The 27,174-nt window shown below is 43.3% G+C and overlaps 1 protein-coding gene across 1 annotated transcript in view; it reads right to left on the bottom strand.

Moving 5' to 3' along the window:
- CDH2 (cadherin 2) overlaps positions 1-26,871 on the bottom strand; it is a 248,192-nt gene extending 221,321 nt beyond the window's left edge. The window contains exon 1 of the mRNA XM_019986910.2: positions 26,574-26,871. Within this exon, the coding sequence (XP_019842469.2) occupies positions 26,574-26,633 (60 nt within the window). The 5' untranslated portion in view covers positions 26,634-26,871. The remainder of the gene's footprint in view (positions 1-26,573) is intronic.
- Positions 26,872-27,174: the final 303 nt, after the last annotated feature.

The following is a 27,174-nucleotide window of genomic DNA, read 5'->3' as shown; positions in this document are numbered from 1 at the left end:
AAAGCTAAGTTTTATAAAACATGGCCATCTCCCTTAATTCTCACAGTAGCCCCCTGAGGAGAGTGAAAAGAGCTGCAGTTTACAAATGAGCAAAGAGATGCTCACTCAAAGGTGAATACCCATGCTCTCACCTCCAGGAAGAGGAAGAGGCTAGATTCTAACCCTGGAGGCTTGCCAAGTAGGACAAATAATTACAATTCTTTGCAGAAACATATACTGAGTGTCCACTTGCCAGAAACAGAAGGAAATATTGCCCTGCCCTTAAGAAGTTCAAGGCTTCAAGTGAGAGCAAAGGAGAGATGATTGCAGTAGAAAGCGGCAAGTGAGAGGTAACAGGACACAGAGGGGGGTGAAGAGAGCCCAGGGCAGGGATCTGGGGGCCTCCAGAGATCCCGGGGGGGGCAGGCAAGGGGATGGGGTGCGGGGAAACCATCCCAGGCGGTCAGTGCTCGAGCCAGAACAAGGCAGCAAGAAACAGCACACTGCCTGGGGAATTACAATGAGTTCTGTGTCACTGGAGTCTAAGAAGCAAGGCAGGGAGTCAAAAGTTGAGGCTGGTGAGTTAGACGAGGTTAGATCACAGATGGCTGGGGGCTTGGGGTTATTCCGTTGGCTGGGGAGAACCAGGCATACGTTTTCAGCACAGGCAGACTGTGTTCGAGAACTCTCTGATGCTTCGTGGGAAACGTGTGTGTATCGGGGGGACAACAAGTGACAGGTTGGGGACAAGTTAGGGCATAGATGTGAATCAGGCAGGGGCTGAAGGATTGAGAAAAGGGGTGATTGTATCAATATACAGACAGTTAAAAATGATTCATCGGGCTCAGTGAGGGCAGGGCTCAGAGTGGAAGGGAGGGTGGGAAGGAGGGAAGGAAGGAGGGAGGAGGTTTTGCCCTCCTCTGTGTTTCCAGCTGGCTGACCATGGACATGAGTGGCACAAACTAAGAAATCTAATCGCAAAATTATAACGTCAGGAACAAAGTGCTACAGCAGCAGAAGAGGATGATAAATCTGCCTGTGGAAATCAAAGAAGACTGCATAGCTGCAGTGACATTTAGGCGCTGTCTTTAAAGATGATTAAAAATTTGCCAGGAGAAAAGAGGAGGAAGTGGGAAAGGGCATCCCAGGCAAAAGGTGCAGCAGAGACAAAGGCCCTGTTGATTTATAACGAGCGATCAGTCAACCCAAACAACCCAGGGCTTTTCCACCAGGCAACTGTTGACTCGTGGCTTCCAGTTTCTTTGCTCTGATTCGGGGCCCCAAGGGGCAGCAATTACATTTAACCCTCCAAGATTTTATCTTGAGAAATTAATAACTCCATCCAGATTTAGTCATTACTCCTGTCTGCATCAGCCCAACGTCTTCACAGTGATGCTGCTCAGGTTCTAAAGACGGGGCGTGATGCATGCCCAGACACGGCCCTTCCCACCTACCCAGAGCCATACCTCCAGGCTCTCGGAGGGGCAGCTCAGGTTTTCAACATGCCAGAGTACCTGAGTTTGAATCCTGCCCATCTGGAGTAGGAAATGGAAACCCACTCCAGTATCCGTGCCTGGAAAATCCCATGGACAGAGGAGCCTGGCAGGCTACAGTCCATGGGGTCACAGAGTGAGGTATGGCTGAGCACACACACCTGAGAAGTCCCAGTTCCCCTAACCTGTAAAATGAGACAGCACCCACTCAGAGGGTGGGTGTGAGGATTACACGAGATAATGCGTAAAGCGCTTAGAATAGTGTCTGGCAACTGGTTATTCGACGCATTAGCCATTACTAATAACAGTATTAATACTATCATGACAACATGGCTCTACCTCGTGGTATGCCTGTCCTAAGGTCCAGTTATTCCTAAACTTACTCAGCACAGCAAGTCATCCGGGACAGTCGCCAAAATTTCTGATTCCTGGGCCCTGACCCAAGATTCACTAAAACATAATCTCAAGAGATGTGGTGGATAAACTGGTATATTTAACAAGTGCCCATGTAGCAATGGGAGAGGGTCCCATATTCAACCCAATACCTCCGTCTCCCCAATCCTTTCTGAACTCCACATACAGGCATTCTTGACTTTCTGCCCCAGTCTCCAAGTTGAATATCTTTGTCACAAAAGGGAATAAAGAAACAATTATTTTTTTTCTGTTCTGAACAATTTCATGCTGTCTCCTAGCCACTGTGTGCATCCGAAAATGAAATTTGCCAACCAACCTGTCCTCATTACTGGTTGGAGAATTCTGCCCCAGGTCAGCACGGGGTCCTCTCTTCCTTTATCTGACCACCACATCCTCTGAATTTGGCTTTTAATTGGGACATTATCCCATCCCCAGTTCACTAGTAATTTCCTTAGTTCTCCATAATTCTTCAAAGATGAAAGCAGTGGGCGAGTCCTCCCGGCCCACCGGGAGGAAATTCACAAAATTCACACTGGCCAGAGGCTCTCAACTCATTCAGTGCTGCTCTGCGCGTCTGCACAATCAGCTCCCCTATCTTGTGTTTCAATTTCCTCTTACAAGTATTCTACTCTCCCTGGGCTGAAGATCAACCTCCTTGTCTTAAAAGGAAAGGAGCATAATGGTAGGAGAGGAGTTCTGCGTGCCTGTTAGGATCGGTCTATCTGTTCCGGTTCTGAACCTGTGATGACATCGCTTTCGTTCTCATTATATTTTCCCCATAGTCTCAGGACCATGAGCTTTCAAGCTGAGTCCACGACTCTTTGAGGTTCCTATTATCGGGGCTTTTTTTTTAATAGTCTTCCTTGGTCACGGACTCCATTTTCCAATTTCCTCCAAGTCACTCCTGAATCCAAGCTCTTAAAACACTCCAGCAAAGCCATGGTGGATCCTCCCACCCCCTCTTCTTTCTGATCAAGATCATTTATGGTGTCTGGCTCCACACTGCACATCTGAAGCAGCGCAAGCCTAATGGAAGCTTTCTCTCTTCTTTCTGGTTCTGAAGACTACCTATGCAAAACCTAGGCTTTGCTGATTATCAGAAACTCTGAAATGTAATCAACTGGATGTTTGGGGTCCCCCTGCCCCTCTAAACATCGAGGTCTTCCGGTGTTCCCTTCCAGACATTCTATGGTCAGAATGCAGTAACAAAGTACTGAGAAGTAGGTGATCAAATGCAGTCCACCTGATTTCCCTGGCGGTCCAGTAGTTAGGAATCCATGCTTCCACTGCAGAGGGTGTGAGTTCGATCCCTGATCAGGAAACTAAGATTCCACATGACCTGCAGTGCAGTCAGGAACAGACAAAAAATGCAGTCCACAAAGCTGGAAACCTGTTTTCACTTTATATGTCTGCTCCCCTCATTCTTTATAGAAACAAAGGCAGGACTGTGTGTAATACCTTAAGACTGGGGGCTCTGAACAAACCTGCTTAATTAAGTTTAAACCCTGGCTCCCCTCCTGCTACTAATGTGACCTTGACATGCTTTATAACTTCCATCTTCACCTCAGCTTCTTCCTTAATAATAGTACCAGCCTCAAAGGATGGCTAGGAAGCATATCAAGGGTTTAAAAACAACACCTGATTCACCATAATACAAGGGTATACACACATACAGTAGCTGTCATGATATTACTGTTGCTTTGTGCGTGTAAACAATTTTTTTTGTGGAAAATTCTGAAAGAGATGGGAATACCAGACCACCTGATCTGCCTCTTGAGAAATTTGTATGCAGGTCTGGAAGCAGCAGTTAGAACTGGACATGAAACAACAGACTGGTTCCAAATAGGAAAAGGAGTTTGTCAAGGCTGTATATTGTCACCCTCTTTATTTAACTTATATGCAGAGTACATCATGAGAAACGCTGGACTGGAAGAAACACAAACTGGAATCAAGATTGCCGGGAGAAATATCAATAACCTCAGATATGCAGATGACACCACCCTTATAGCAGAAAGTGAGGAACTCAAAAGCCTCTTGATGAAAGTGAAAGAGGAGAGTGAAAAAGTTGGCTTAAAGCTCAACATTCAGAAAACGAAGATCATGGCATCCGGTCCCACCACTTCATGGGAAACAGATGGGGAAACAGTGGAAACAGTGTCAGGCTTTATTTTTCTGGGCTCCAAAATCACTACAGATGGTGACTGCAGCCATGAAATTAAAAGACGCTTACTCCTTGGAAGGAAAGTTATGACCAACCTAGATAGCATATTCAAAAGCAGAGACATTACTTTGCCAACAAAGGTTCGTCTAGTCAAGGCTATGGTTTTTCCTGTGGTCATGTATGGATGTGAGAGTTGGACTGTGAAGAAGGCTGAGTGCCGAAGAATTGATGCTTTTGAACTGTGGTGTTGGAGAAGACTCTTGAGAGTCCCTTGGACTGCAAGGAGATCCAACCAGTCCATTCTGAAGGAGATCAGCCCTGGGATTTCTTTAGAAGGAACAATGCTAAAGCTGAAACTCCGGTACTTTGGCCACCTCATGCACAGAGTTGACTCATTGGAGAAGACTCTGATGCTGGGAGGGATTGGGGGCAGGAGGAGAAGGGGATGACAGAGGATGAGATGGCTGGATGGCATCACTGACTTGATGGACGTGAGTCTGGGTGAACTCCGGGAGTTGGTGATGGACAGGGAGGCCTGGTGCACTGCGGTTCATGGGGTCGCAAAGAGTTGGACATGACTGAGCGACTGATCTGAAAGAATTTTTATCTCTTTGCCACACGAATGCTGGGAAATATTTTTAAAGAATTTTGTAGAAGGAAGAATACTGAAAAGAAATCAAGGTGACAGAATAAAAATTCATTTACAAACATGGTACAAAAGAAAACGAGTAAAATCCTTTCAAAATAGGTGATGTGTGGAGTGGAGGTGCATAGTGATGGAAGAGGGGGCAGCTTTAGTAATACTTTTATTATACCTGTATGTCCTTCAAACAACATAAGCAAATACAAACAGTAAGTGAAGACATCATGGTAACAGAATAATGGAACTCTTCAAGATCAATTCCACATAACTGATTTTTGAAAATTTTTTAATCTACTTTATCACCATACAGTTACATTGGCCAGATTCTCTACATTTCACAGGATTCCATCCATGATGGGGGAAGGCTATGTTAAGATTATTCAAGAGATAGTGCCATTCTTTAAAGATTTTTCTCTGTGTCAGTCATGCCATTGATGACACGCTGAATTTCAGATCCCAGGAAACATGCTTGAAATGTGCAGACATTTAACCCTGGACGCTAATATTTTTTATTTTGTCCCGTACAATCCTGCAGGGAAAGCACAGTATTTTGGACAGGTTCTTCAACTCCTTCTTGCCTCCATGATACGATCTAGACCAGCTTCGGTGCAAAGAATACTTGACCGAGGCCAAAACACTGCCCACTGTGACCCACCTGATGATTTCCATCTTTACTTCAATTCTTCTACTAGTATGGGTCCTCGAATATCTCTAGTAACGATTATTTTATTTTTTTGATTTCCACTTCTTTTAATCAAGTAACGACAAAGAAAATAGTCTGGTCCAGGAACCTGACAACTATGCTGATGCTGATGAGGAGCTAGAAGACAGCACCGCAATATGACGACTTGACAGACAAAAATCAGAGTGCCTCATCGGAGATGTGGTTTGGAGTGTGGACTTTCCAAGAGCTGAACCTATCAAATCTCAGGACTATATATAGAAAGATCAAGTCAAGTCCACATAAGTCTGTGCAGTCCCCTGATCTATTCAGCCCCTGTGAAGGGAGGCTTCCTAGGCACCCAGGCTTTGTGGAATGGAGTCCCGAAAGACAAGCAGGAGTTTACAGTAAGCTTCCTGGATGGTTAATGGCAGGGGTAACAACGCTACACCTACAGCTTGACTTGGCTTATAGAAGTCTACCACTATTTTGAGACAGTGTGGCTCAGGCAGTTAGGCAATTCAACTGCCACTCCAAGTTCCAGAAAAGCCTACAGCAATTCCAGTTCACGTGGCCAATCTTGCCTTTGATTGATTCTGCCCCATTCAGCAGAGATTGCAGCATGCTTATTATACACAAGGTTCAAAATGCCATCAAGTAGTAGAGCATGTAGCATCATACGGTGGTTACAATCAACTTGGGAATTCATTTAACTAAATACATTGAATATAGCTGATGGTTAATATTTATCAACTACCTAGGAAGGGTGCTACAATGCTTTCCACACGTGTATCTTAACAGTCCTCACAACTCTAAAAAGAAAGTACTATTATTAGTGCTATTTTGCAGGCAAGGAAGCAAACTGAAAGGAAACTGATATAGGTCTTTTAGCTAGTCAAATTAGTGGTGATATTCAAACCTATAACAAAGGCTTTAGGAACCCTGCTAGCCACTGCCTCCCGGCCTAACACACACCCCATCAGGAAGCATCCTCAGGCATTGGCTAATGGCTGGAAATCATCCTATTTAAATATATGAATTAAGACCAGGGACTTCCCTGGCTAAGATGCAGGAGGCCTGTGTTCGAACCCAGGTCAGGGAACTAAGATCCCACATGCCACAACTAAGACCCAAACAGAGCCAAATAAAAAATAAAGACCAAGTAACAAATCTACCCGCCACCACTGTGAATTTTTTCTGAAACTATGATTGTCAAATATGATTGTGATATGTTAATAATTTCAAATGTTTCTATTCACCATGACAAAAAAAATGGAGAGAAAAAGACATCATCAAACTTCTGTAAATGTCTTATTTTTAAGTCACCTAAATTCCCTCCATGCCCCCCACGCCCCCACTGCCACAACCAACCCCAAACTCTTCTAAAAGCACAAGTGGAAAATTATCAGCAAATACTCATTATGGTGAGTATATTCATTTTCAGTGACAAGGGCATAATTACAGCCTGTGATAGACTCTTCATACACTTTCTGTACCCCAACACTCCTTGGTCTCCATGTACACAGTTAAGTCCCTTTCATAAAACCCGGAGCATGAATTCACTTTTTAAAATGGTTACCGACACTTCAGTCCCTGAAACTCTGATTTAATTTGAATGGCTGGCCATGGTGATGATTTATCTAATTTCAAGTCCTTGATAAGATAAGCTCAACCCAATTATACCATTATTGTTGGGAGAAAATCGCATTCACAGTGCAGCTTCCAGAAATGTGCTGCTGTGAAGAAGGCTCTGTCAATAACGTCAGTGTTCAAAGTCCTTCCTGAACATGTTCCCAAAACAGCACCCTGCCCAAGGGTTGTTCTCCAAGGTTAAGACACGAAGAAGCCAGCCCACAAGTCCTGCCTGCTAACCCACAGGTTACAGAGCTATTAGCAAACACCTCCAGGTTCAACGTCGGGGGCTGAAGACTAGCCTTTTTTCCACCTAAGGTTATCTTGAGTAGTTTATGTCTGGTCTTTGAACAACCGCACTGTATAACCCATAGATGGGGACTGCTTCTTCCCTTCTCGAAGCTTCTTTCCATGTGGGAAGAATTCTACTTTTCTAATTCTCTCACCTCTTCCAGGCTTCCCAGGTGGCGCTAGTGGTAAAGAACCTGCCTGCCATTGCAGAAGATGTAAGAGACGTGGGTTTGACTCTTGGGTTGGGAGGGCATGGCAACCCACTCCAATATTCTTGCCTGGAGAATCCCATGGACAGAAGAGTCTGTCAGGCTACAGTCCATAGGGTCGCAGATGACTGAAGTGACTTAGCATGCCTGCATGCATATTCTCATGAGTGTAAAGTGGAGTTTCTAAAGGGTGAGATACCTTCACAGAGTAAATGCAGAAGCAGGTACCGGAAACCCACTGTCTTCTATTAAGCCAGACTAGAGATCTGCAAAAATATAAAAGCACAATGCTACTCTTCCTACTAATTTCGCTGCTCTGTTTTGGAAAATATAGTTATATTTTTCATATAAATTGGTCTTTGTGTTACATAGGTAATGGGTTTAATACGTTTAAATGAATTAAATCGATACAATTTCCTCAGTTTAATTTCTAATATGCTAAACAACGATAGATATTACCCGCATTATAGAAACTCATTAGGGCACTTAATGATTTTTTTTTTAAGTGGAAAAGGGTCCTGTGACCAAGAAAAGTGTGAATTGCTGCTCTAGAGAGGAGAGGGATAAACTGAACTTATCTGAAGGCTGAATTCGAAAGAACAATCTGGGCAGCTGGTGCCCAGCTCTGGCCCCTACTCCTCCCACCTGGGAGTTGCAGGCCCACAGAAAACAAGCGTGGTGATCTCATTTTCCATGCTGGGAGTTCATGGATCCCTGGCAGCACTTGTGGGGGAGGGGGGTTCAGCATCACCTGCAACGGAGTGAGCCTGGCTGTGGAATTCTGGGGTTCAACATTGACAAGAGACAAGCCCAAGGATAAAGGCCATGTCCTCCAAACCAGATCTTATCAAAACCATGGGGAGATTTTCCCTTTCAGAATTGTTGACTCTTCTGGCTTCTCTTTCATTCAGTTCAGAACTTGGTACAGGGAAGAAAGGTCTTACTTACTGCGCCCCTGCAGAGACTTGGTGTACGAATTGGAGACCTTGAGAAAGAGTGAAAAAAGAATCCAATGTTGGAGAAGAAAACAGTCTCAGAGGTTCTGGGGCTCTGGGCAGAGGAGAAAGGGTGCTTTCCTAGGGCCCTGTCTGTTTTTTAACTTGGTGGTTTACAGCCTTGATTGTGCTGTGTGGTGGGTTTTTATAGGTGGGCAGGTAGCTTTTAACATCAAAAGGCTTTAATTCCTAAACCACAGGGTATTTTGATCTTGATGTGTGACCACAACTCATGGTGGTTATTCTCCAGGAAAGCGGCTGTTTACAGAGCTGGGACCCAGAACAAAGACAGTAGACTTCAGGGAAGGCCAAGGAGACGGGCCACTGGGTGACCCCAGCCAAGGGGCAAAGGCCTTTGGGTAAGGACTGAAGCAGAACAGCCTTGGGAAAGGCCTGAGACAGCTCAGGACACAGTGAGGTGGCCATGAATGAGCAGAGACCGCCGAAGCACAGAAAAAGGGGATTCTTTCACCATCTCCAGCCTAAAGACGAGTGAGCAGAACACTATTTGCTATTTTTAAATGGCAGTGAATTCAAGAGCCCTAGGGAAGTTCTCACTTTAAATTATGAATGACAGGTCAAGGAGGGCAGCATGGATCGTCCACTTCTAATTCTGCCCTGCACTCAGAGACCAAGAAGGCGCTTCTCCACTTCTTGGCCCTTGGTCACAGGCTCAAGGCTCCGCCTCCACCAAGTGGTCTGGACCAGTCTTTACAAACTAAGGAGAAATCTTCCCCTGCAGATGGCCTTTTTTGGCCAAAGCAACTGCACAGCAGGTGGTGAGAGATGGAAAACACATGCTCCCAAGACAGTGTGTCCCCCGGCCACCCACCCAATGGCACCCACACGGGGGACAGCACTGGGCTGAGAGTCTCGAGGGGCTCACAGCTGGAGGCCAGGTAGGAGGTCTGAATGCACTGGCTGCAAAGCTCATCTGGGAGTGGCTCCCTGGGGGAGGTTAAATTTAGCATTTTGTATTTACCTAGGGGGGGTGGGGAGGAGATCCACCTGTGTATTCTTGGTTCTCTTTCAGAAAGCTGGCATTTGAGAGCTGCCACCTATGTGCAAGGTCAGAAATACCCCTTGGTGGTGATCCCATTTTGAGGTTCCCTGCCTTCTCATCCAGCATATTTGATCTCTGTTAAGTCTTCATTTTCCCTTTGAACTGAGTGCTTAGCTCAAAGGTCACGACTTACAGACAAGAGGTTTAACCCGATTAGCAAGAGGGAAAGACTCAACCAGGGAAGGTTCTCACCACCCACTGGGAGTCCTTCCCTCAGATGTCACCTGCTTCCTATCTCGGGACATTTAAGAATAGGCTCTAAGGTCATAATGTCACCTAGGAAAACTCCTTCAAGAAAAATTGGTGATTCCACTGACTATATATTTGCTTTATTGCAGTGCTCTAGAATATAACACGTAATATCTCCGAGGTGTGCTCAGGCTGCTGTGACCACCCAGTTAGGTTTGAAGACTTTCTATTAAGTGCTCGTGTGCTCAGTCGTGTCTGTCGACTCTTCGAGACCCTATGGATTGTAGCCCACCAGGCTCCTCCGTCCATAGGGTTTCCTAGAGTGAGTTGCCATTTCCTCTCCTGGGTTGGGAAGAGCCCCTGGAGAAGGACTGTCTATAAAGTCAAGATATAGTACTCTCTCTATAGTAAAGCTATTGATCTTTTAAAACTTCAAGAGGCTGAGAGCAAGACAGTCCTGAGAGAGTCCGTCTCCCCCTCTGCGGATGACTGCCCCTCTTCTGGATGAGCACACACTTGATGAGTAAAGAACATACCTTCCATGGTTAATCCAAACCCTGCAGAAGGTTTAGTGGAGCCCTGACTCCCCACCTTCCATGGAGAGGAGCTACACAAGCCACACCACTCCTGATCTCTGTCAACCTTTCTGGCCAGTTTAGATGAAATGACTGGGCATACAGAGCCTGGCCCCTTCTTCACCTCTTTTTCCTTTTGGGAGCCCAGCCTCTCTCCATAGTGCAGATGTTGCTAGGCTGTGGGTGCACTGCAAGAGCAGGTTCCATAGGTGGGAGGCTAGTCTTCATCTAGCAGTGTTAAAGATGGGAGGCTGGGAGCAGGCAGGGTATTAAGTCAGAAATCCAAAGTATTTAAACCACATTCTCCATCCTTGTCTTGGTCACTAATAAAGGTTGCACTTTGGTCCTCTGGGCTCCTCTGGTGGCTCAGATTGGTAAAGAATCTGCCCCAAAGGTGGGAGACCCAGGTTCAATCCTTGGGTCGGGAAGATCCCCTGGAGAAGGAAATGGCTACACACTACAGTATTTTTGCCTAGAGAATCCCTTGGACAGAGGAGCCTGGGCGGCTAGAGTCCATGGGGTCACCAAGAGTCAGACACGACTTAGCGACTGAGCACACCTACTGATTCGTCTTAGAACCTGTATGGATAAGAAGAATTATTTATTAGGGTCTCTTTACAGGCCCCAAAATAACCTACAAAATCTCAACATTACTGAATACTCAGTAATGGCCAAGGCTAAAGATCAAAAAGAAGCCAGGACAAATAACATCCTTGTATCACCAGCAGGGCCGCAAGCAAGTCCACCAGGATGGCTGGATGATGAGGGTCCAAGATTAGACCACCAAGCCTCTACAAGTGCTCAGAGAAGCCCAAGTCCTGGGAACAGAATCACATGTGTCTCTGCCTTACTGGGTGTCTACAGTTCTAAGCCAAGCCAGCTTGAGGTCAAGAAAAATTGCAATTCACAGCACTGTCAACCACTCATCAATTACTTGTATCTCTTAAAATCACCACTAGGGGGGTGTTTGGCCACAGATGGGATTACCTACTTACAGGGTCTGTGTGTGAATGCTCAGTAGTATCTGACTCATCGCCTTCCCATGGACCGTAGCCCGTCTGGCTGCTCTAGCCATGGAATTTTTCAGGCAACAATACTGGAGCAGGTTGCCATTTCTTCCTCCAGGGGACCTTCCCAACCCAAGGATGGAACCTGCATCTTCTGCATTGCAGGCAGATTCTTTACCGCTGAGCCATAGGGGGAAGCCCACTTCATGGTTGCTAAGTCACTTCAGTCATGTCCGACACTGTGCAACCCCATAGACGGCAGCCCACCAGGTTCCCCCGTCCCTGGGATTCTCCAGGCAAGAACACTGGAGTGGGGTGCCATTTCCTTCTCCAATTCATAAAAGTGAAAAGTGAAAGTGAAGTTGCCAGTCCTGTCCGACCCTCAGCGACCCCATGGACTGCAGCCTTCCAGGCTCCTCAGTCCACAGGATTTTCCAGACAAGAGTACTGGAGTGGGGTGCCACTGCCTTCTCCGACTGGTAGCCTATCCTAATTCTGGCTCAATGTTAGATTTTCCCATTCATAAGTCCAAAGGTTGATCCAGGAATGGAGACCCCTTGAAGCCTTCATTCTAAAGTCCAAATTCTCCTCCAGGCTGCAATCCTATAAAATCTTGAATAGAAAGATATATCTTCCGCCCACTGGGTCAGCTCTCAGAGATTCTGAGGACCTGACTGTCACCAGGGAGAATACTGCACAAGCCCTGGGAGGTGTGCCTTTGGGTGAATGGGTTAAGCCAGGCTGCATTCAGACTGCTGTAAAATGGATAATGATAACAATGCCGACTTATCTCAGGGACATGAGATAAGTAATCTTCAGAGAAGATTATATGAGACAATGCAGGCAGACTACCTGGCCTGGCACATAGTTAGCACTCCTCAAATATTAGATTTAATCACATGAGTTAGCTATCCAGAAACCACACTGCTTGGAAAGATACCACACAAGCCATGATTGAAAGTGTTAGGCAAAGAGAGTGGGCAACAAGTCGCAAAGCCAAGGTACAGATGAGTTACAAACTTCGTGAGGTAGGGTTCATATAGACAACTCAAGGAGGACGAAAGACCAGAAGACATACAAAAACAATCTCTATCTCCTTGGTAACCGAAAGAATGCAAATTGAGCCCCAAAAGAGATACCATTATGCAGTCCACCATATTGTTAAAAAATGTTAAAACTTAACAAGAACATGTATACTAAGTTATGGAAAAAGAAAAATATGTACGTGGTGTTGGTGGACCAGATATTTTTATATATACACATATACATACATACATATACATACATACACACATATACACAGTACATTTCCACATAGATGCATGATATATACATTTACATAAACATGTCTCTATATGTAAACACACTTCTATGTATTTACATATATTAGTATATATGAAACTTAATATGTAAATGGAATATATACACAGATGATATGACTATAAAGAAAATCAATTAATAATTACCACAAAAATGAAGATAACGGTTATGTCTGGGAGGAAGGAAGGAAATGGGAACAGTACTCTGGAAACTTCCAAGGCACCAGTAATATTCTATTTCTCAACCTGTCTAGTAGTTGTATTGACATATTTTGTATACTTTAATTACTATTTAAACTGCATATATGGTTTATATACTCCTCTACATGTACCACATTTTACAACAGAAAAAGTTGTTTTAAAAAGTCAATCTTGCCTTCATATTTTTACCTCCATTCAAATAAACACCAAAACTAGGAACACAGGCTCAGACATCAGGCTGCTGGCATTTGCATCCTAGCTCCATCACTTAGCTCAGATGCTAAAGAATCTGCCTGCAATGTAGGAGACCCCGGTTTGATCCCTGGGTCCAGAAGCTCCCCCTGGAGTAGGGAATGGCTGCCCACTCCAGTACTCCTGCCTGGAGAATCCCATGGACAGAGGAGCCTGTCGGGCCCATGTGGTCACAAAGAGTAGGACACAACTGAATGACTTTCACTCACTCCATCACTTAACAAAATAACTTTGGGCGCCTCAGTTTAACCTGTGCTTTGCTCTCTTCTTTTGTAAATAGGTACAACTTTCTTGCAAATTAAATGAGTGAACACAACTAAGTACTTAGAACAGTGTCTGGCACATAGTAATTACTCAAAAATGATGCAATATTATTAAGACAGAATGAAACTAAGCTAAATGCAACAGTTTCTGCATCTAATCATCAATAAATCACCAGAATCTACAAGAACAATAAATCTATCTTTACTCTGTTTTCGTAAATTCTGTACTTGCATCAACAGTATATGATAAGAATACCCTCAACTCTCTAGTCTCCACTGAGTTATCATGTTAAAAGCATTCAGAGACTAAATAACTTACTCTGGTTCCAGGCTAGTCTTAACACACACACATACACCAATACACACTTGTGTCCACAGCAGAACACTAAAGAATTAAAAGACCGAGTTGGGAGGGGTACTGGGGGAGAATGGATAACTATATATGTACGGTTGAGTCCCTTCAGTGTTCACCCGAAACTATCATAACAGTGTTAATCGGCTATACCTCAACACAAAATGGTTTTGGTGTTAAAAAAAAATTTTTTTTTTAATCTTTTAAAAAACTTACATCACAGAAGCAAAGAGGCAGACTTGGAAGACACCAGAATAGCTCCTGTTTTATTACCTGTAATTCCCAAATCAAACTGCTGGCAGAATAACACTCCATATAGATTAATCCCTTTCCCTAATTGTATCAGCTTAGGCAACATCTGTTAAAACTGAAGGAGGAATGTTAAAATATGTGTCCTTCAGTTGTGGCTTCTGCATGTGGTCTAAGGCGCACTGGCAGCCTCCCATGCAGAGGATGATGAGTTATCCCACTGGAACACAGAAGAGAGCTTTGAACATATCAAGTACTCAAACTCAGTCAAATAATTAAACTACTCCTTGATTATGTTTGTGTAAAACAAGGGTAATGACTATGCCCCCAAATCTTCAATTAAAGATCTTACATCTTGTTTACCATATGAAAGCACTTTTCTAAATGATGTAGATATATCAGCCCACTTACTCTTCCTAACAACCTTATGACAGATACTACTTATTATCCCCATTTTACAAACGGATGTACGGCGAGATAGAAATGCCACATGTGCTGTCCAGGCTCACACAACCTGGTGTCAAAACCAGGGACCCCAAAACAGGCCATCCAGCCCGAGTCAACATTCTTAACCACTACACACTGCCTCCCTAGCACAATCAGAGAGAGAAAAACAGACACCCAAAACTCTACGGCAACTCGCACTTAGTAAAGAAAGCATTTCTGTTGAGAAAAACAGAAATTTTATTTGATAAAAGACAGCCACCCACCTGTTACTCTGTGTGTGTTATATGCATCAATTCTGGGGAGAAAAATAAAGCAAGGCCCTCTGCTACTGCTAAGTCACTTGAGTCGTGTCCGACTCTGTGTGACCCCATAGACGGCAGCCCACCAGGCTCCCCGGTCCCTGGGATTCTCCAGGCAAGAACACTGGAGTGGGTTGCCATTTCCTTCTCCAATGCATGAAAGGGGAAAGTGAAAGTGAAGTCGCTCAGTCATGTCCAAGTCTTCGAGATCCCACGGACTGCAGCCTAACAGGCTCCTCCACCCATGGGATTTTCCAGGCAAGAGTACTGGAGTGGGTTGCCGTTGCCGTCTCTTATTTTAATTATGAAGAACCAGCAAATAAGATATCAGAATGTGAACAATTCTTGACAAACCCATTACATACACAAAAACACTAGAAAAAGTTATCTCACTGTGTTTCAAAATGCTTTTACTCTAGGCCATAAAATGTTATATGCCATCCATCTATAATCCATTGTTATCTACATTCAAATATACCACTATCTCCCTTTTAAACAAAGTTCCATCAAGACAGCCTCTAATAAAGGGGAAGACCATAAACCAAATCATAGATTTAATTCAGTTTCATTTACAAGGTACTCAGCTATGAATCAACTGGAAAATTAAATTAATGGCTATGCTAGTCTCCCCAAATGTTCTTAGTTATCTGTCAAACAAAAAAGAACTGTAAGTAAAATTTAATGCTGAAAACATAAACACTATATGTATACAATTGCTTTTATGGTAGAAAACTGTTTGCAAGGGTTAAATACAAGTGAAATACCAAACAGGTATCAATAAGCTAAAGTCATACAAAGGGTACAATCTTTTTAAACACTGAAAAATAAACACACACTCCTATGTGTGTGTGTGTGTGCCTGGTTGCTCAGTTGCGTCCAACTCTGCAATCCCATGGACTGTAGCCCACCCGGCTCCTCTGTCTATGGGATTTCCGAGGCAAGAATATTGGAGTGGGTCTCCATTTCCTTTTCCCGAGGATCTTCCTGACTCAGAGATTGAATCTGCATCGCTTGCATCTCCTGTATTGGCAGGAGGATCCTTTACTGCTATGTCACCCGGGAAGCCCAAAGTCCACTCGTGTACAAACATAAATAAATCAGAGCTTCCTTGAAGCAAACAAACCCTGCTGGGCCATTACCTCAGGATGTGGATCCTTTAGTCCTCATCCTTATACATGGACTCCTCCACCTAGATTCTAGGTCTACTCAACAAATATTATACATGGAGAGAAAAGGCCTCCAGAAAGAAGGCACTTGGGACAAATATGGAGCTCTGTATCCTTCATGGCAACCTCTAAGATCTTTAAAAAGGCTACACAGACACAGAAGAGGATCAACTATCCCCAAAGATGCACCAACCTTCTGGAAAACGAGGAGTCCGTGGTATTGTAACCCCCAACTGAAACTTTTTTAGGTAAAAATAAATCTGGGTAGGGCCTCCTTGAGAAGTGGGTCACTAGGAAGCTCAGAGTATTAAGAAGCATTGCTGCAAAGATTAGTCTTAACACCGAAATCTTCCGCATGAACATGTCAAATCCAAAAGATCCTGAGTGTTTTGTCTCTACCTTCCTTCTGATAAAAAGGGAAGGGCAAGAAAAGGTGTAACTTACTAAATTCCAAACGTCTTCAGCTTTTGGCTGAAGCAACACTGCCAATTTACCAGAACTGCAGGAGAAGATATCTAGATAGGAAAATCCACAAAAGTTTTTTCATGGTTTGACACCACAAACCACTGTAAACATTCAAGTGACCTTTAGATGCAATGAAATGGCCTGTTTTTATTGTTGCTTTTAAATCAGTTTTCACCTTCCTCAACCTCCCAGATACTTCCATAGCATCCAGAAGCCTTTCCTAACCTTGTGACTATTAAAAAAGACATAAGACACACATACACAGACAATTCTACAAATTGAGTGAAAAGTACAAAACAGTATATAGTGGATGACTTCATAAAATATGGGGATAAGCTAAACTGATCTCTGCTATTAGAAGTTGGATGGCATCACTGACTCTATGGACATGGATTTGTACAAACTCTGGGAGACAGTGAAGGACAGGGAAGCCTGGTGTTCTGCAGTCCATGGGGTCACAAAGATTCGGACACGACTCAGTCACTGGACAACATATAGTTGCCACTGAAGGGATGGTTAAAATTGAAGAGGGTGTCCCTGGGATGCTGGAAATGCTGTGTCTTAACTGAGCACTGATTCAATACTATGATCAATTAATGAACACTCAGCACGGTCCTATACACATCTGTTATTTCCATAAAGGCTGAGTATGAGTGTGTGAAATTTAAATTCTGAATTCCCTGAAATATGAGAAGACATGAAAACCTAATCTTGGAGATGCTCTTGTTGGTACCAAAGGAGCTGTGAAAGCCTAATACTTTGGTTGCAGAAAACACACTTTTCTTTACTTACTGGACCGGAAAGCCATAAAGAATGAACTGCAGACTTTGAACTGTTGTGTTAACCAATTAAGACAACAAAAGAAAAAAAAAAATTAAAGTGGTCACAGCCTCTGGTTTATTAAAGATTTGTGTTAAGCAAAGGGATTATATCATATTCTTCAAACTTCATAAATTTAATGCTTTTTTTAAGTCATTTATTTCAGAGTTCGCTTTAACAGCTCCCTGACCCAACTAAGAGACATTTAGTTTGCAATTACAGTCAAGCCAAGTGTATCCACCCACCAACAATAGGTCAAGTTACAAAAAAAAAAAAAACAGTTCTAGGCTTTCTGGGCAGCAAACAAATCAGTGGGTACTCAGTAACCCCACAAAACAGTCCCATAAACTTGTTGTAGGTGTGGGCATCTATATTTTTAAAAGATGCCAACTAATTTCATTTGTGGGAGAAAAGGTAATTCAAACTATTCAAACATGGAAAACCTGCCATGAAACATTAAAATATTTTACTACTTAATGATAGAATCTCTTGCATGTACTTTTATAAAGAAAAGAACACTAAACAGACACAGTTTCAAAAAAAACAACACACACAAAAAACCCCAAACACAAAAAATGTGGGTTGGGTCAGGTTTTTGTGGCTCTTACAAAGTATTTTAAGTTCCAAAATGCATTCAAAAATTATTTTTTGAGTACTTATCAACACATTATTTGTTGATGAAGACAATTTGAAGAACATCATGAAAATGATTATAAATCCTTTACCTGGAATTATTTTTTCTTCTCTAAGGAAAAAAAGAAATATATATATAATGAAAATCTTAACCAAGTATTAAATTTTGGTTTCAAATGTCAAAATAAAATATTTAAGGTCAAAATTAAAGAATGAAGCTCAAAAGTTAACTACTTTACAAAAATCTTATAAACTCAGTCGTGAGGAACTGAAATTTCCTTCTACTGTGGAATTTTTCCCTGAATATCAAATTAAAAGCATCCCAGCCTGGTAGAAGGAGAAAACCATGGGCTTTGCAGTCAGGCTTAACTCTGCTATAAAGAGATATCATTCCACTCAGGATTCTCACAATAAATACTCAGACTGTCTGACTTTCTCTTTCATCATCTCTATAAAATGGGAATAAAACCACAAGGTTTTATTTATTTATTTATTTATGTCACAAGGTTATGGAAATAATTAAGTAAGGTAATTTACTAGTTTCTTCCCTGAAATTAAAAATATTTTATCCTTAAGGTTTTGTATTATTATACCAGACACTGTTTTTAAAAAAAAAGATTTGAAGAGATGGCAGCAAATTATCTGAAGTTTCAAGTAGTTTTATTTGGTGTTATGTGCTTTTTTGAGTTATATGAATGACCTACTGACTATTACTAAAAATAAACTGTTAAAAGTCTTCGAATTGACTATTGGGGAAAAAAAATAAAACACTGAAAAGGCATTTCTTAGAATCCTTACTGGAAGTAATAATATGAATTTAGATACTTTTTTTTTTAATGTGTGAATCATTTATTTTTTAACCAATTTTACTGTGGTATAATTTACATACAATAAAAATGCACCCATTTTAAGAGTACAGTTCAAAGAGTTTCAAAAAGTATACATTCATCAACCCATTACCATCAAGATCTAGAACATTTCTGTCACCCCCCCCAAATTACCTCCTGCGCCTTTGTAACCAATCTTTTGTCTCCATGTCCAGCCCCAAACAACCATTAAACTATTTCCTGTCCCTACAATTTAGATTTCCCTTTTCCAAAATTTTACAAATTTCAACACTAAGGCAACAGAAGAACATTGAATAATCTCAAAACTTATTTTAATAATAAGGATAAAAGAGTCATGTCACATTTTCAGTTCCAATAATTTCTGGAACAAAGATTCCAAATTATGATCCTTTAACTTTTTATTTTTTTTCTTTTTTACTAATTCTTTAATCCAACAAAACATTAAATTATATATCAGCATTGGGGTATGGAAACTCCATATAAAAGTTTTAAATGATGAATATCAAGTACAATTTTTTTTTAAAAACACAAAAGCAAATATTAAAACTACAACCATAAAAATATATGATTGTACATAAACATGCTATGGTCAAGTTAATTTTTTAAATTAACATAAAAATAATACTAAAATTATAATATATAGTAGTATGCTGCTGCTGCTGCTGCTGCTAAGCCGCCTCAGCAGTGTCCGACTCTGTGCAACCCCATAGACGGCAGCCCATCAGGCTTCCCCGTCCCCAGGATTCTCCAGGCAAGTACACTGGAGTGGGTTGCCATTTCCTTCTCCAATGCATGAAAGTGAAAAGTGAAAGTGAAGTCGCTCAGTCATGTCCAACTCTTAGCGACCCCATGGTCTGCAGCCCACCAGGCTCCTCCGTCCATGGGATTTTCCAAGCAAGAGTACTGAAGTGGCATAGGCAGGTATATTTTGTAAAAGAAAATTTAAGAATGGATCATGGATCAAACACTTCTCCAAGTCACTCGATTATGAATGCCATATTGTATTTATAATAGCACCTCCTTTTAAATGACTCAAGCTGTTTTAAAACCCCACTAATTCTCCCAATGCTACTTGGGAAAAACCCAAGTTCAATAGCTTCCTTACTGGAGAGTGTAGACCAAAACATCCGACTCTAACACTAAATGTTTTTCTGAATCTCAAGTTCTAGGTTTAGGTAAAGTCTACTTTAGATAACTTTTTCACTATCAGAACAGATGAAAAATTAAATATTCAGTCAGTCAAGAGAATGGAAGAAATATCATGATGGGTTAACCAGCCAGTATAATCTCTCAGGTGGTTAACTCAGCATAGTGTGGTCACTTCATGATACAACATGGAAACTATTACATAACTACACGTTATATTTAGCCAATCTTTCTTGAATTTACTTATAAGCTCAGCCTACTACAGGCTGTTCTCAACTCAACTTCAGGATGTTCTCATAGGTCATCTTCATCTTATTTCTACTGTGCTTAATTTTCTATTCAGCAATAGCTTCTATCTGTGGTCTACATCCAACTCTTCTTCATTCCGAGGCCCTGAAATCCCACTGATGATTTCAGTGGTCCTAACCTGAATCTTTTCTAGGTACCTGAGTATGCCAAAAACATTAGGTGGCTTAACAATAATTTTCTTGACTGTAACCAGAGGTTCTCAAATCTGACTGCATATTACTCCATAATTTATTAAATCAGTCTCTACTGATGGACTTTCAGAGGGTCATCTAATCCGATCTTTTGCAATTATAAACAGTGCCTCAATGCATATACCTATATTTGTAAATATCACATATATATCACGAATACAAACATATCTGTAAAAGTGACTAGAGAAGAACTTGCTAGGTCAAGGCGCCATATTCTTTTTTTAAAAAGTTTTTTTTTTTTTTTTTTAATTTACAAAGTGTTAGTTTCAGCTGTACAGCAAAGTGATTCAGTTAAACATAAGTACATTTCTTTTTCAGATTCTTTTCCCTAATAGGTTATTACAAGATACTGAATATAGTTCCCTATGCTATATAGAGAAGCCTATCAGTAGAGATAGGTCTACTAATAGGTCCTTGTTGTTTATCTGTTTTATATATAGTAGTATGTTATCTCTTAATCCCACTCCTAATTTATCCCTCAACCCTTTGCCCTTTCAAAACTGTAAGTGTACTTTCTAAGTGCATCTATTTCTGCTGTGTAAATAAGTTCATCTGTATTATTTTGTTAGATTCCACATATAAGAGGTCTCATATGACATTGTTCTCTGATTTACTTCACTTAATATGATAATCTCTAGGTTCATCCAAAAGGGCTATATTCTTAGTGCTGAATGACATATTATCATATATAATAAACTACTGTCAACAGTACTCAAAAAGCATACTCAGTCCTCTGAGTACCTGAAAATCCCTGCATTTCAGGTTAAAAATTAAAGTCATTCCAAAGTCTTTGAAAAGAATCATTTTGGGATATTTTAAGCAGCCCCAAGAGTCACAGAACTAGAGAGTCCCTTAGAGATCAACTAATCCAACCAGGCCTATGGTTTTATTATTGAGGAAAATGAGGTCAGCAGAGTTTAAGAGACTAAACTACATCTGGACCAGATTAGAACCTCAGGCTTCCTGCCCTTGACCCTCGCTCTTGCCCTTCACACTATGTCAGGGCAGCTCACTTGCCCAGAACAAAGGTATTATTTACTCTCAGTGCTCACATCACCTTGGATGACACACACAAAGTTATCAGTTAACTATCAGTTGATAGTTCATGCCAAACTGGTAAACATTGCAGGGGACATGTATGTGGAGTTCTAAACATGTATACTGTGTGTGTATATATGCAACCCAAGAGCCTGGGTGCTGTAAAATACAGTTGCAAGCTCAGAGAAGAAGTACTCTGGGTCCTAAAGACAGTAACAAGGAGGAACTGAGCTTTATTCACGCACAACCTAAAATAGAGCTTAAAAACTTGATTGTAACAAAACCATAAAGTTCACATTTTTCAAAAGGTCCCATTTAGATCCTGAATTCACCTTCTGCCTGCTTTAAACTCATCACTTTATATGTGTAGAAGATGTAGCTTTTTCTACAATATTTATCTGTATCTTCTTCCTCCCTGGCATGAATAGGTTTGTTTAATTTAAAACTTATCTACATTTAGTTAAATACACAAAGACTAGCATCCGCTCAAATTAACTGAAAAATTCAAACAAAAGTAAGTTTGTAGAAGAAAACAAACAGAAATGGGAGGCGTAATGATTTGTTGGTACAAATTATGTTTCAACTTACAGTTCTAAACCCAACTTGAAAACAGATTCTAGAAGGTGTACTCGTGGCAGATGTGAAATAATTACTCAAATAACAAAATCTAAATTCCAAATCTATCCTATCGGATGGACAAAATTCACCACAAGTCTGTGCAGTGCTTAAACTTGATTAATTCTTGTATTTGAGCCAAAAGAGCAAATTTGAATAATGTCAACTTAGGCAAAGCCATAGAAAGTAGATACAAACACTACATTTCTTAAATAACAGCTGATTTTTCTTTAAAATCACTCTTCTAACTTGAGACTATCCCTTTGAAAATAGAATGGGGATTTGAGTTACTTAGGATTTCTTTAAAAGGCATTTTAAAGCAAGATTAACTGTTGGTTTAAGTCTTGACATTTCCCGATTAATAACCCTAAAGCTTAATGAGGCACAACAGATTTAAGAATTGAAGATTTTTAATGAAAACGGAAATTAAGGACAGTCTGGCGCAACACACGGTCACCAAAAATCTGTTTTAAATAGAACTCAATCTCTACATGTAAAAAATACAAACTATTTAAGAAGACTTTCCCCTTAAAATCTCAGTCCAAACTTTTAGAAGGCCAGGGCAGACTTTGATAAAAGTATGACAGTATACTCTGCAAGTAAATTCTAAACTTGCACTTAAGGCCTAAAAAATTACGTGTAATTTTAATTTGTGTGTATATCTATATCATTTTAAGATATGCGTATAATATCTTAGGATACACTAATTATGTTTCAAGTTGCATTTAGTGCATTTGCAGTGCACTGCTGTCAGTAAGGGGGCTTCCCTGGTGACTCAGTGGTAGAAGAATCCACCTGCAAGGCAGGAAACGTGGGTTCAATCCCTGGGTCAGGAAGATCCCCTGGAGAAGGAAATGGCAACCCACTCCAGTATTCTTGCCTGGAAAACTCCATGGACAAGAGGAGCCTGGCAGGCTACTGTTAATGGGGGTGGCAAAAGAGTTGAACACAACTTAACAACTAAACAACAACAACAACACCTGTTAGTAATGACCATGTGCCAGAAATTTTAAAAAGGGCAAAGATACACAAAAGGAGAAGAGACTGTGAATACCAATTAATTCTTACTCTCAAAGGAACTTGAAATTCAAATAAACATAGAGAATACATAAATGTTTTATTCTTAAAATGATTGTGGTATCCTAGATTTTCCAGTCTAAAACAAAGCCTTCCCCCCCTCCGCCCCACATTTTATGTATTGAAATTAATGCCATGAAAGTCCATACCTAATATGAGAAAATCACATATGGTTTGTGCATCTTTTTTCATAGGTCCTCATTCAGCATTGAAAGCAGAAATCTATGTGATAAGACTAAGAATCTAAAATATTTGTGAAACTTAGGGTGATGTCTTTGATGTTTCATAATCCATACAAATGTATTTAAAATAGAATAATGGAGCTATGCAGTTAAAATGAGAACCAGAAAAACAAAGCAAGCTTCTAACCTATTCATGACTGGATGGGTAGTAAAAGTATAATTGATCTTTTTTCCTTGATGATATATCTATTTAAGGATTTGAAAGTCACTTGTATGAAAGGAAAGCTTGTCATAACTTTGTGATATCCCTTGATCAGTGAAGTTTAATGCTCAAATTCTGCTTTTTTTTCTTTTTTAGAGGACAATGCTAATGCCTCAAGCTAAAATGAGCAAGAATAGAGAAAATCTTAAAAGCTGAATATCATAATATGCAAAATTGACTAGAATTATGTAAATCTAGGTAACAGAATAACTCAACTAGTAAAGATTCTCTTAAAGTGAAAAAAAAGTGTTCCAAGTAAAACAAAGAACACTTCAGTTCATTAAAGGCATAAAGTCCTTTTGAATATTTAATTATTCTTCTTTAACTGGTCTGAAAAAATAAGGCAACTCAGTATCTAAACTGATAATTTACTCATTCTTTTTTCTAAAACTCTTAGACTCCTTAGTCTGGCTTGAAGCTTGAAAAAAAAGGTAGAGTTTTAAAAAGCAGATGACTGCAGAGTGCAGAGGGGCCATTTTCACATTGCAGATAGATCTATGTTATTCCAGTATGTAAAGCAGACCATTAGCAAACAGTCATTTCCAATCTCGGTGTGTACAATCCACATAGCACACTTAACCCTAAAACTCCTGTTGCATGAACTGCTCTGCTTCCACTTCTAATGACCTTGTAAATCACTCAGTGTTATTGCTTGACTCATACCCATGAATTACCCAAATAACTTGATGACAAAGTTTTAATCTCCCCTTTCCTCAAGGTTTTTGAAAGTCAACCTCGGGTTGGCCTGGAAGAAACTGAGAAAGAACATACAACAGAAAAGGGAAGTGCACGATTTGACGTTTATAAATTATATATATATTTAATGCTTAAAAAAGAACATGTCCTACAAAATCCACACCTGGTTTCAAAGCAGATGACTCAAAGAGGAAATGAGATAGTTCCGTGGTACACAGATTAGTCCCATGAACCATTAGTCCATTGGTTATTAGTGACCAAGAAACGTCTCCTCCTATCCTAACTTCACTGCACAATATTCAATTAAAACTTACTTTCAGATCAAAAAGTTAGTGAGCATACCATCCAGAGCTGGACTGAACCTCTTAGGATTTATTATAAAATTGCCTATAAATAAGTAAGACCATGGTATGATGTTCAAAACAACATGTTTTTTAAAACAAGATTTTTCTAATCTACGACGTATTTGTTTTTTAAATCTGATGTCTGTGAGTATTCTTAAGTTTATCTTGTTTTCCCCTTAACTTCAAACACTTGAAGTAGCACTTTTTTCCTTCCTCCCCTTCAGCCGAACCTCTTCAATAAACCCCATTTTAAAAGAAGAAACAATAAATGAACTGACAGGAGGTGAAAGAATGAGGAGTGTGCGCTCCAAGAATAAAGGGCGGTTTTATAACAGGAGGTACTTTTGTTAGCAAGTGACTGGCAGGTCTCCTCCCCCAAGTAAGAAGAAATTCCATCCACTCCCCAAAAGTGCAGAGGCCAAAAATGTCCAGTGGAACAGTTCTGAAACCCCAGCGTCTGCAGAGAGCCGAGGGGGGCGGACTGGCGAATGGGGGAAGGGGAAGAGAAAGAAACCAGCAGGAGAGGAAAGAACAAAAGGAGAAACCCAAGAAAGGAGAAAGGAACGGCGGGACCTGGGCGGCCCGCGAGCCAGTGGGAGGGAGAGAGCCTGAGAGTAGGCGAGCGCGACCCGGGGGAGGCGAGCGCGGAACGGGCGCACCATGGACAGGGCTCGGCGCGGCCCACACCCCTCTAGGGGGCGGCGGGAGGGAGCGCGCGAGACCGCGGGCGCCAGTCCGGTCCAGCCCCCGGCGCCCGCGGCCGGAGCGCGCCAGGCCCTGACCCGTGATGACCACGGAGAGCGGCGATCTGCACTATCTGTCCCTGCCCCGGTCGCCCCGGGCGCAGCGGCACTTCCGAACCGCGCCCGCACTTTTTGGAGCAGTCGCCGGCCTGCCACCCCCAGCCGTTGGCGGTGCGCTGGGGGCCCCCTGGGGCGGATTCCCCCCGAGACCCCTTCAGGCTATGAGGGCGGGCACGCCCCTCTCCCGCAGCCACCTCGGGCCCCCACCGCCCGCGGCGGCAGAAGCCGGACCCCCGGCCGGACCCCGCCCAGCACAGGGGGTCTTGGCCGCGGCGCGCGGCTTCCCTTCGCCAGACCCCGCTGGCGGGCCAAGAGGGGCCTCGGGGCATCCTCTGGCCCGACGCCGCGGGAAAGTTGGACGCTCGGCCGGGCTGGGGACTCGCGCGGAGTGGGGAGGGAGGCTGAGACCTGCCTGGAGCAGGTGCTTCCCGCCGCCGAGGAGCCTCCCGGTACCGATTCCAGGGAAAGGCTGATTGGCGCTCTCCCGAAGGCGTGAAAAGTGCGGAGGCTCCCGGTCAAGGCGCCCCCAGCACGCACGCAGGGCAGACGCAGCCGGACAGAGGGAGAGGAAAAATAGCCAAGTAACGGAACTTCTCCCCGCCCGGCGGGATAAGGGGCGTCCGGGGCCAGGGCCTGGGTGCGGAGGCGCGGACCCGCGTAGACTCGTCTGGGCAAGGGAGCGAGGTTTTCTTTTCAGGTAGGGCCGACAGAGGAAATTGCAAGGGCAGGAAAACAAATAGCCAGCAATTCGACGCTGGGGTAAAGACAATAGGACCCTGGAGCTCTCGGGCACCGGGAGCCGCGCGGGTGCCAGGATGAGGTGGGGTGGAGGCAAGTCCCGTAACTAAGATACCAGAGTGAGAATTTCGACTGCAAACTCGAGACCCATCCCTGCAGAAATAAACAAAAAAAAAAAATTGGAGCAAAGTGCTACGCGAAGGGTGAGAAGCGTAGAAAACTGCAAAACCGGAGTGCTAGCCTAGCTCACCCTTCTGCTGCCTAGAGACACCCCCCGGGAGCTGGCTGGACCCCCGCAGGGGCAGTGGGAGACCGTGATCAGCCCCTTTGGGCACCCGCCAAGAGAGGCGCGGGAGACCGGCTAGCCCCGGGCGCCCTGCCCCGGCGCCCGGCCCGAGCCTCGTGTCTACGCAGCTCCCGGCCGCGCGGTGCGGCACCTCCCTTCCCGGGTGCGCAGCCCGGCCCCGCAGCGGCGCGGGGAACAAAGGGACCCGGCGCCGCCCGCCCCACCCCGCCCGCGGCCCGGCCCGCGGGGACCGCCGCGTACCTGAAGCAGGGCCGCCAGCAGCGGCAGCAGGGTCCGCGGCGCTCCCACTATCCGGCACATGGAGGCGGAGAGGGGCCGAGCGAGGAGCCGGAGGCGGCGGCAGCGGCAGCACCAACAGCGGCGCGGAGAGACGGCTCCAGGCAGTTTCCACCCCCTTCCCTTCCCTCCCCACCCCACCCCCTTCTCCGCTGCTCCGCGCTCCCCGCCAATGGAGAGCGAGCTGATGACAAATAGCGGGCCGCGGAGTCCGCGGGACTCGCACCACGAGTAATAAAACAGACCGAGATCAAGGAGCTGGGGAGGGGGCGGGGGAGAAGGCGGGCGTGCGCGTGAGGGTGTGAGTGTGTGCGTGTGTGAGTGTGTGGCCGCGGTGGCAGCGCAGGCTGCTCTGCTTCGGCCCCAAGCGCAGCGAAGCCCGGAGGGATGCAGGCGGCGGGGACCTTGGCCGGTGGAAGATGCGGAGGTGCAAGCGGAGCCGCGGGAGCTCCCCAAGAGCTCCACAACGCGAGGTTTCGGGCTCGGGGTTTTGCTTCCTCCGGGTCCCCTCTCCAGGGCCGCCGGGCACGGCGAAGACGCCGGCGAGAGCGCCGCGGGGAGGGCG

The sequence above is a fragment of the Bos indicus genome, chromosome 24 (genome assembly GCF_029378745.1).
Source record: "Bos indicus isolate NIAB-ARS_2022 breed Sahiwal x Tharparkar chromosome 24, NIAB-ARS_B.indTharparkar_mat_pri_1.0, whole genome shotgun sequence".
NCBI lineage: Eukaryota > Metazoa > Chordata > Mammalia > Artiodactyla > Bovidae > Bos > Bos indicus.
Note: the sequence above shows the minus strand (reverse complement) of the source record. Positions and strands in the feature narration are given on the sequence as shown.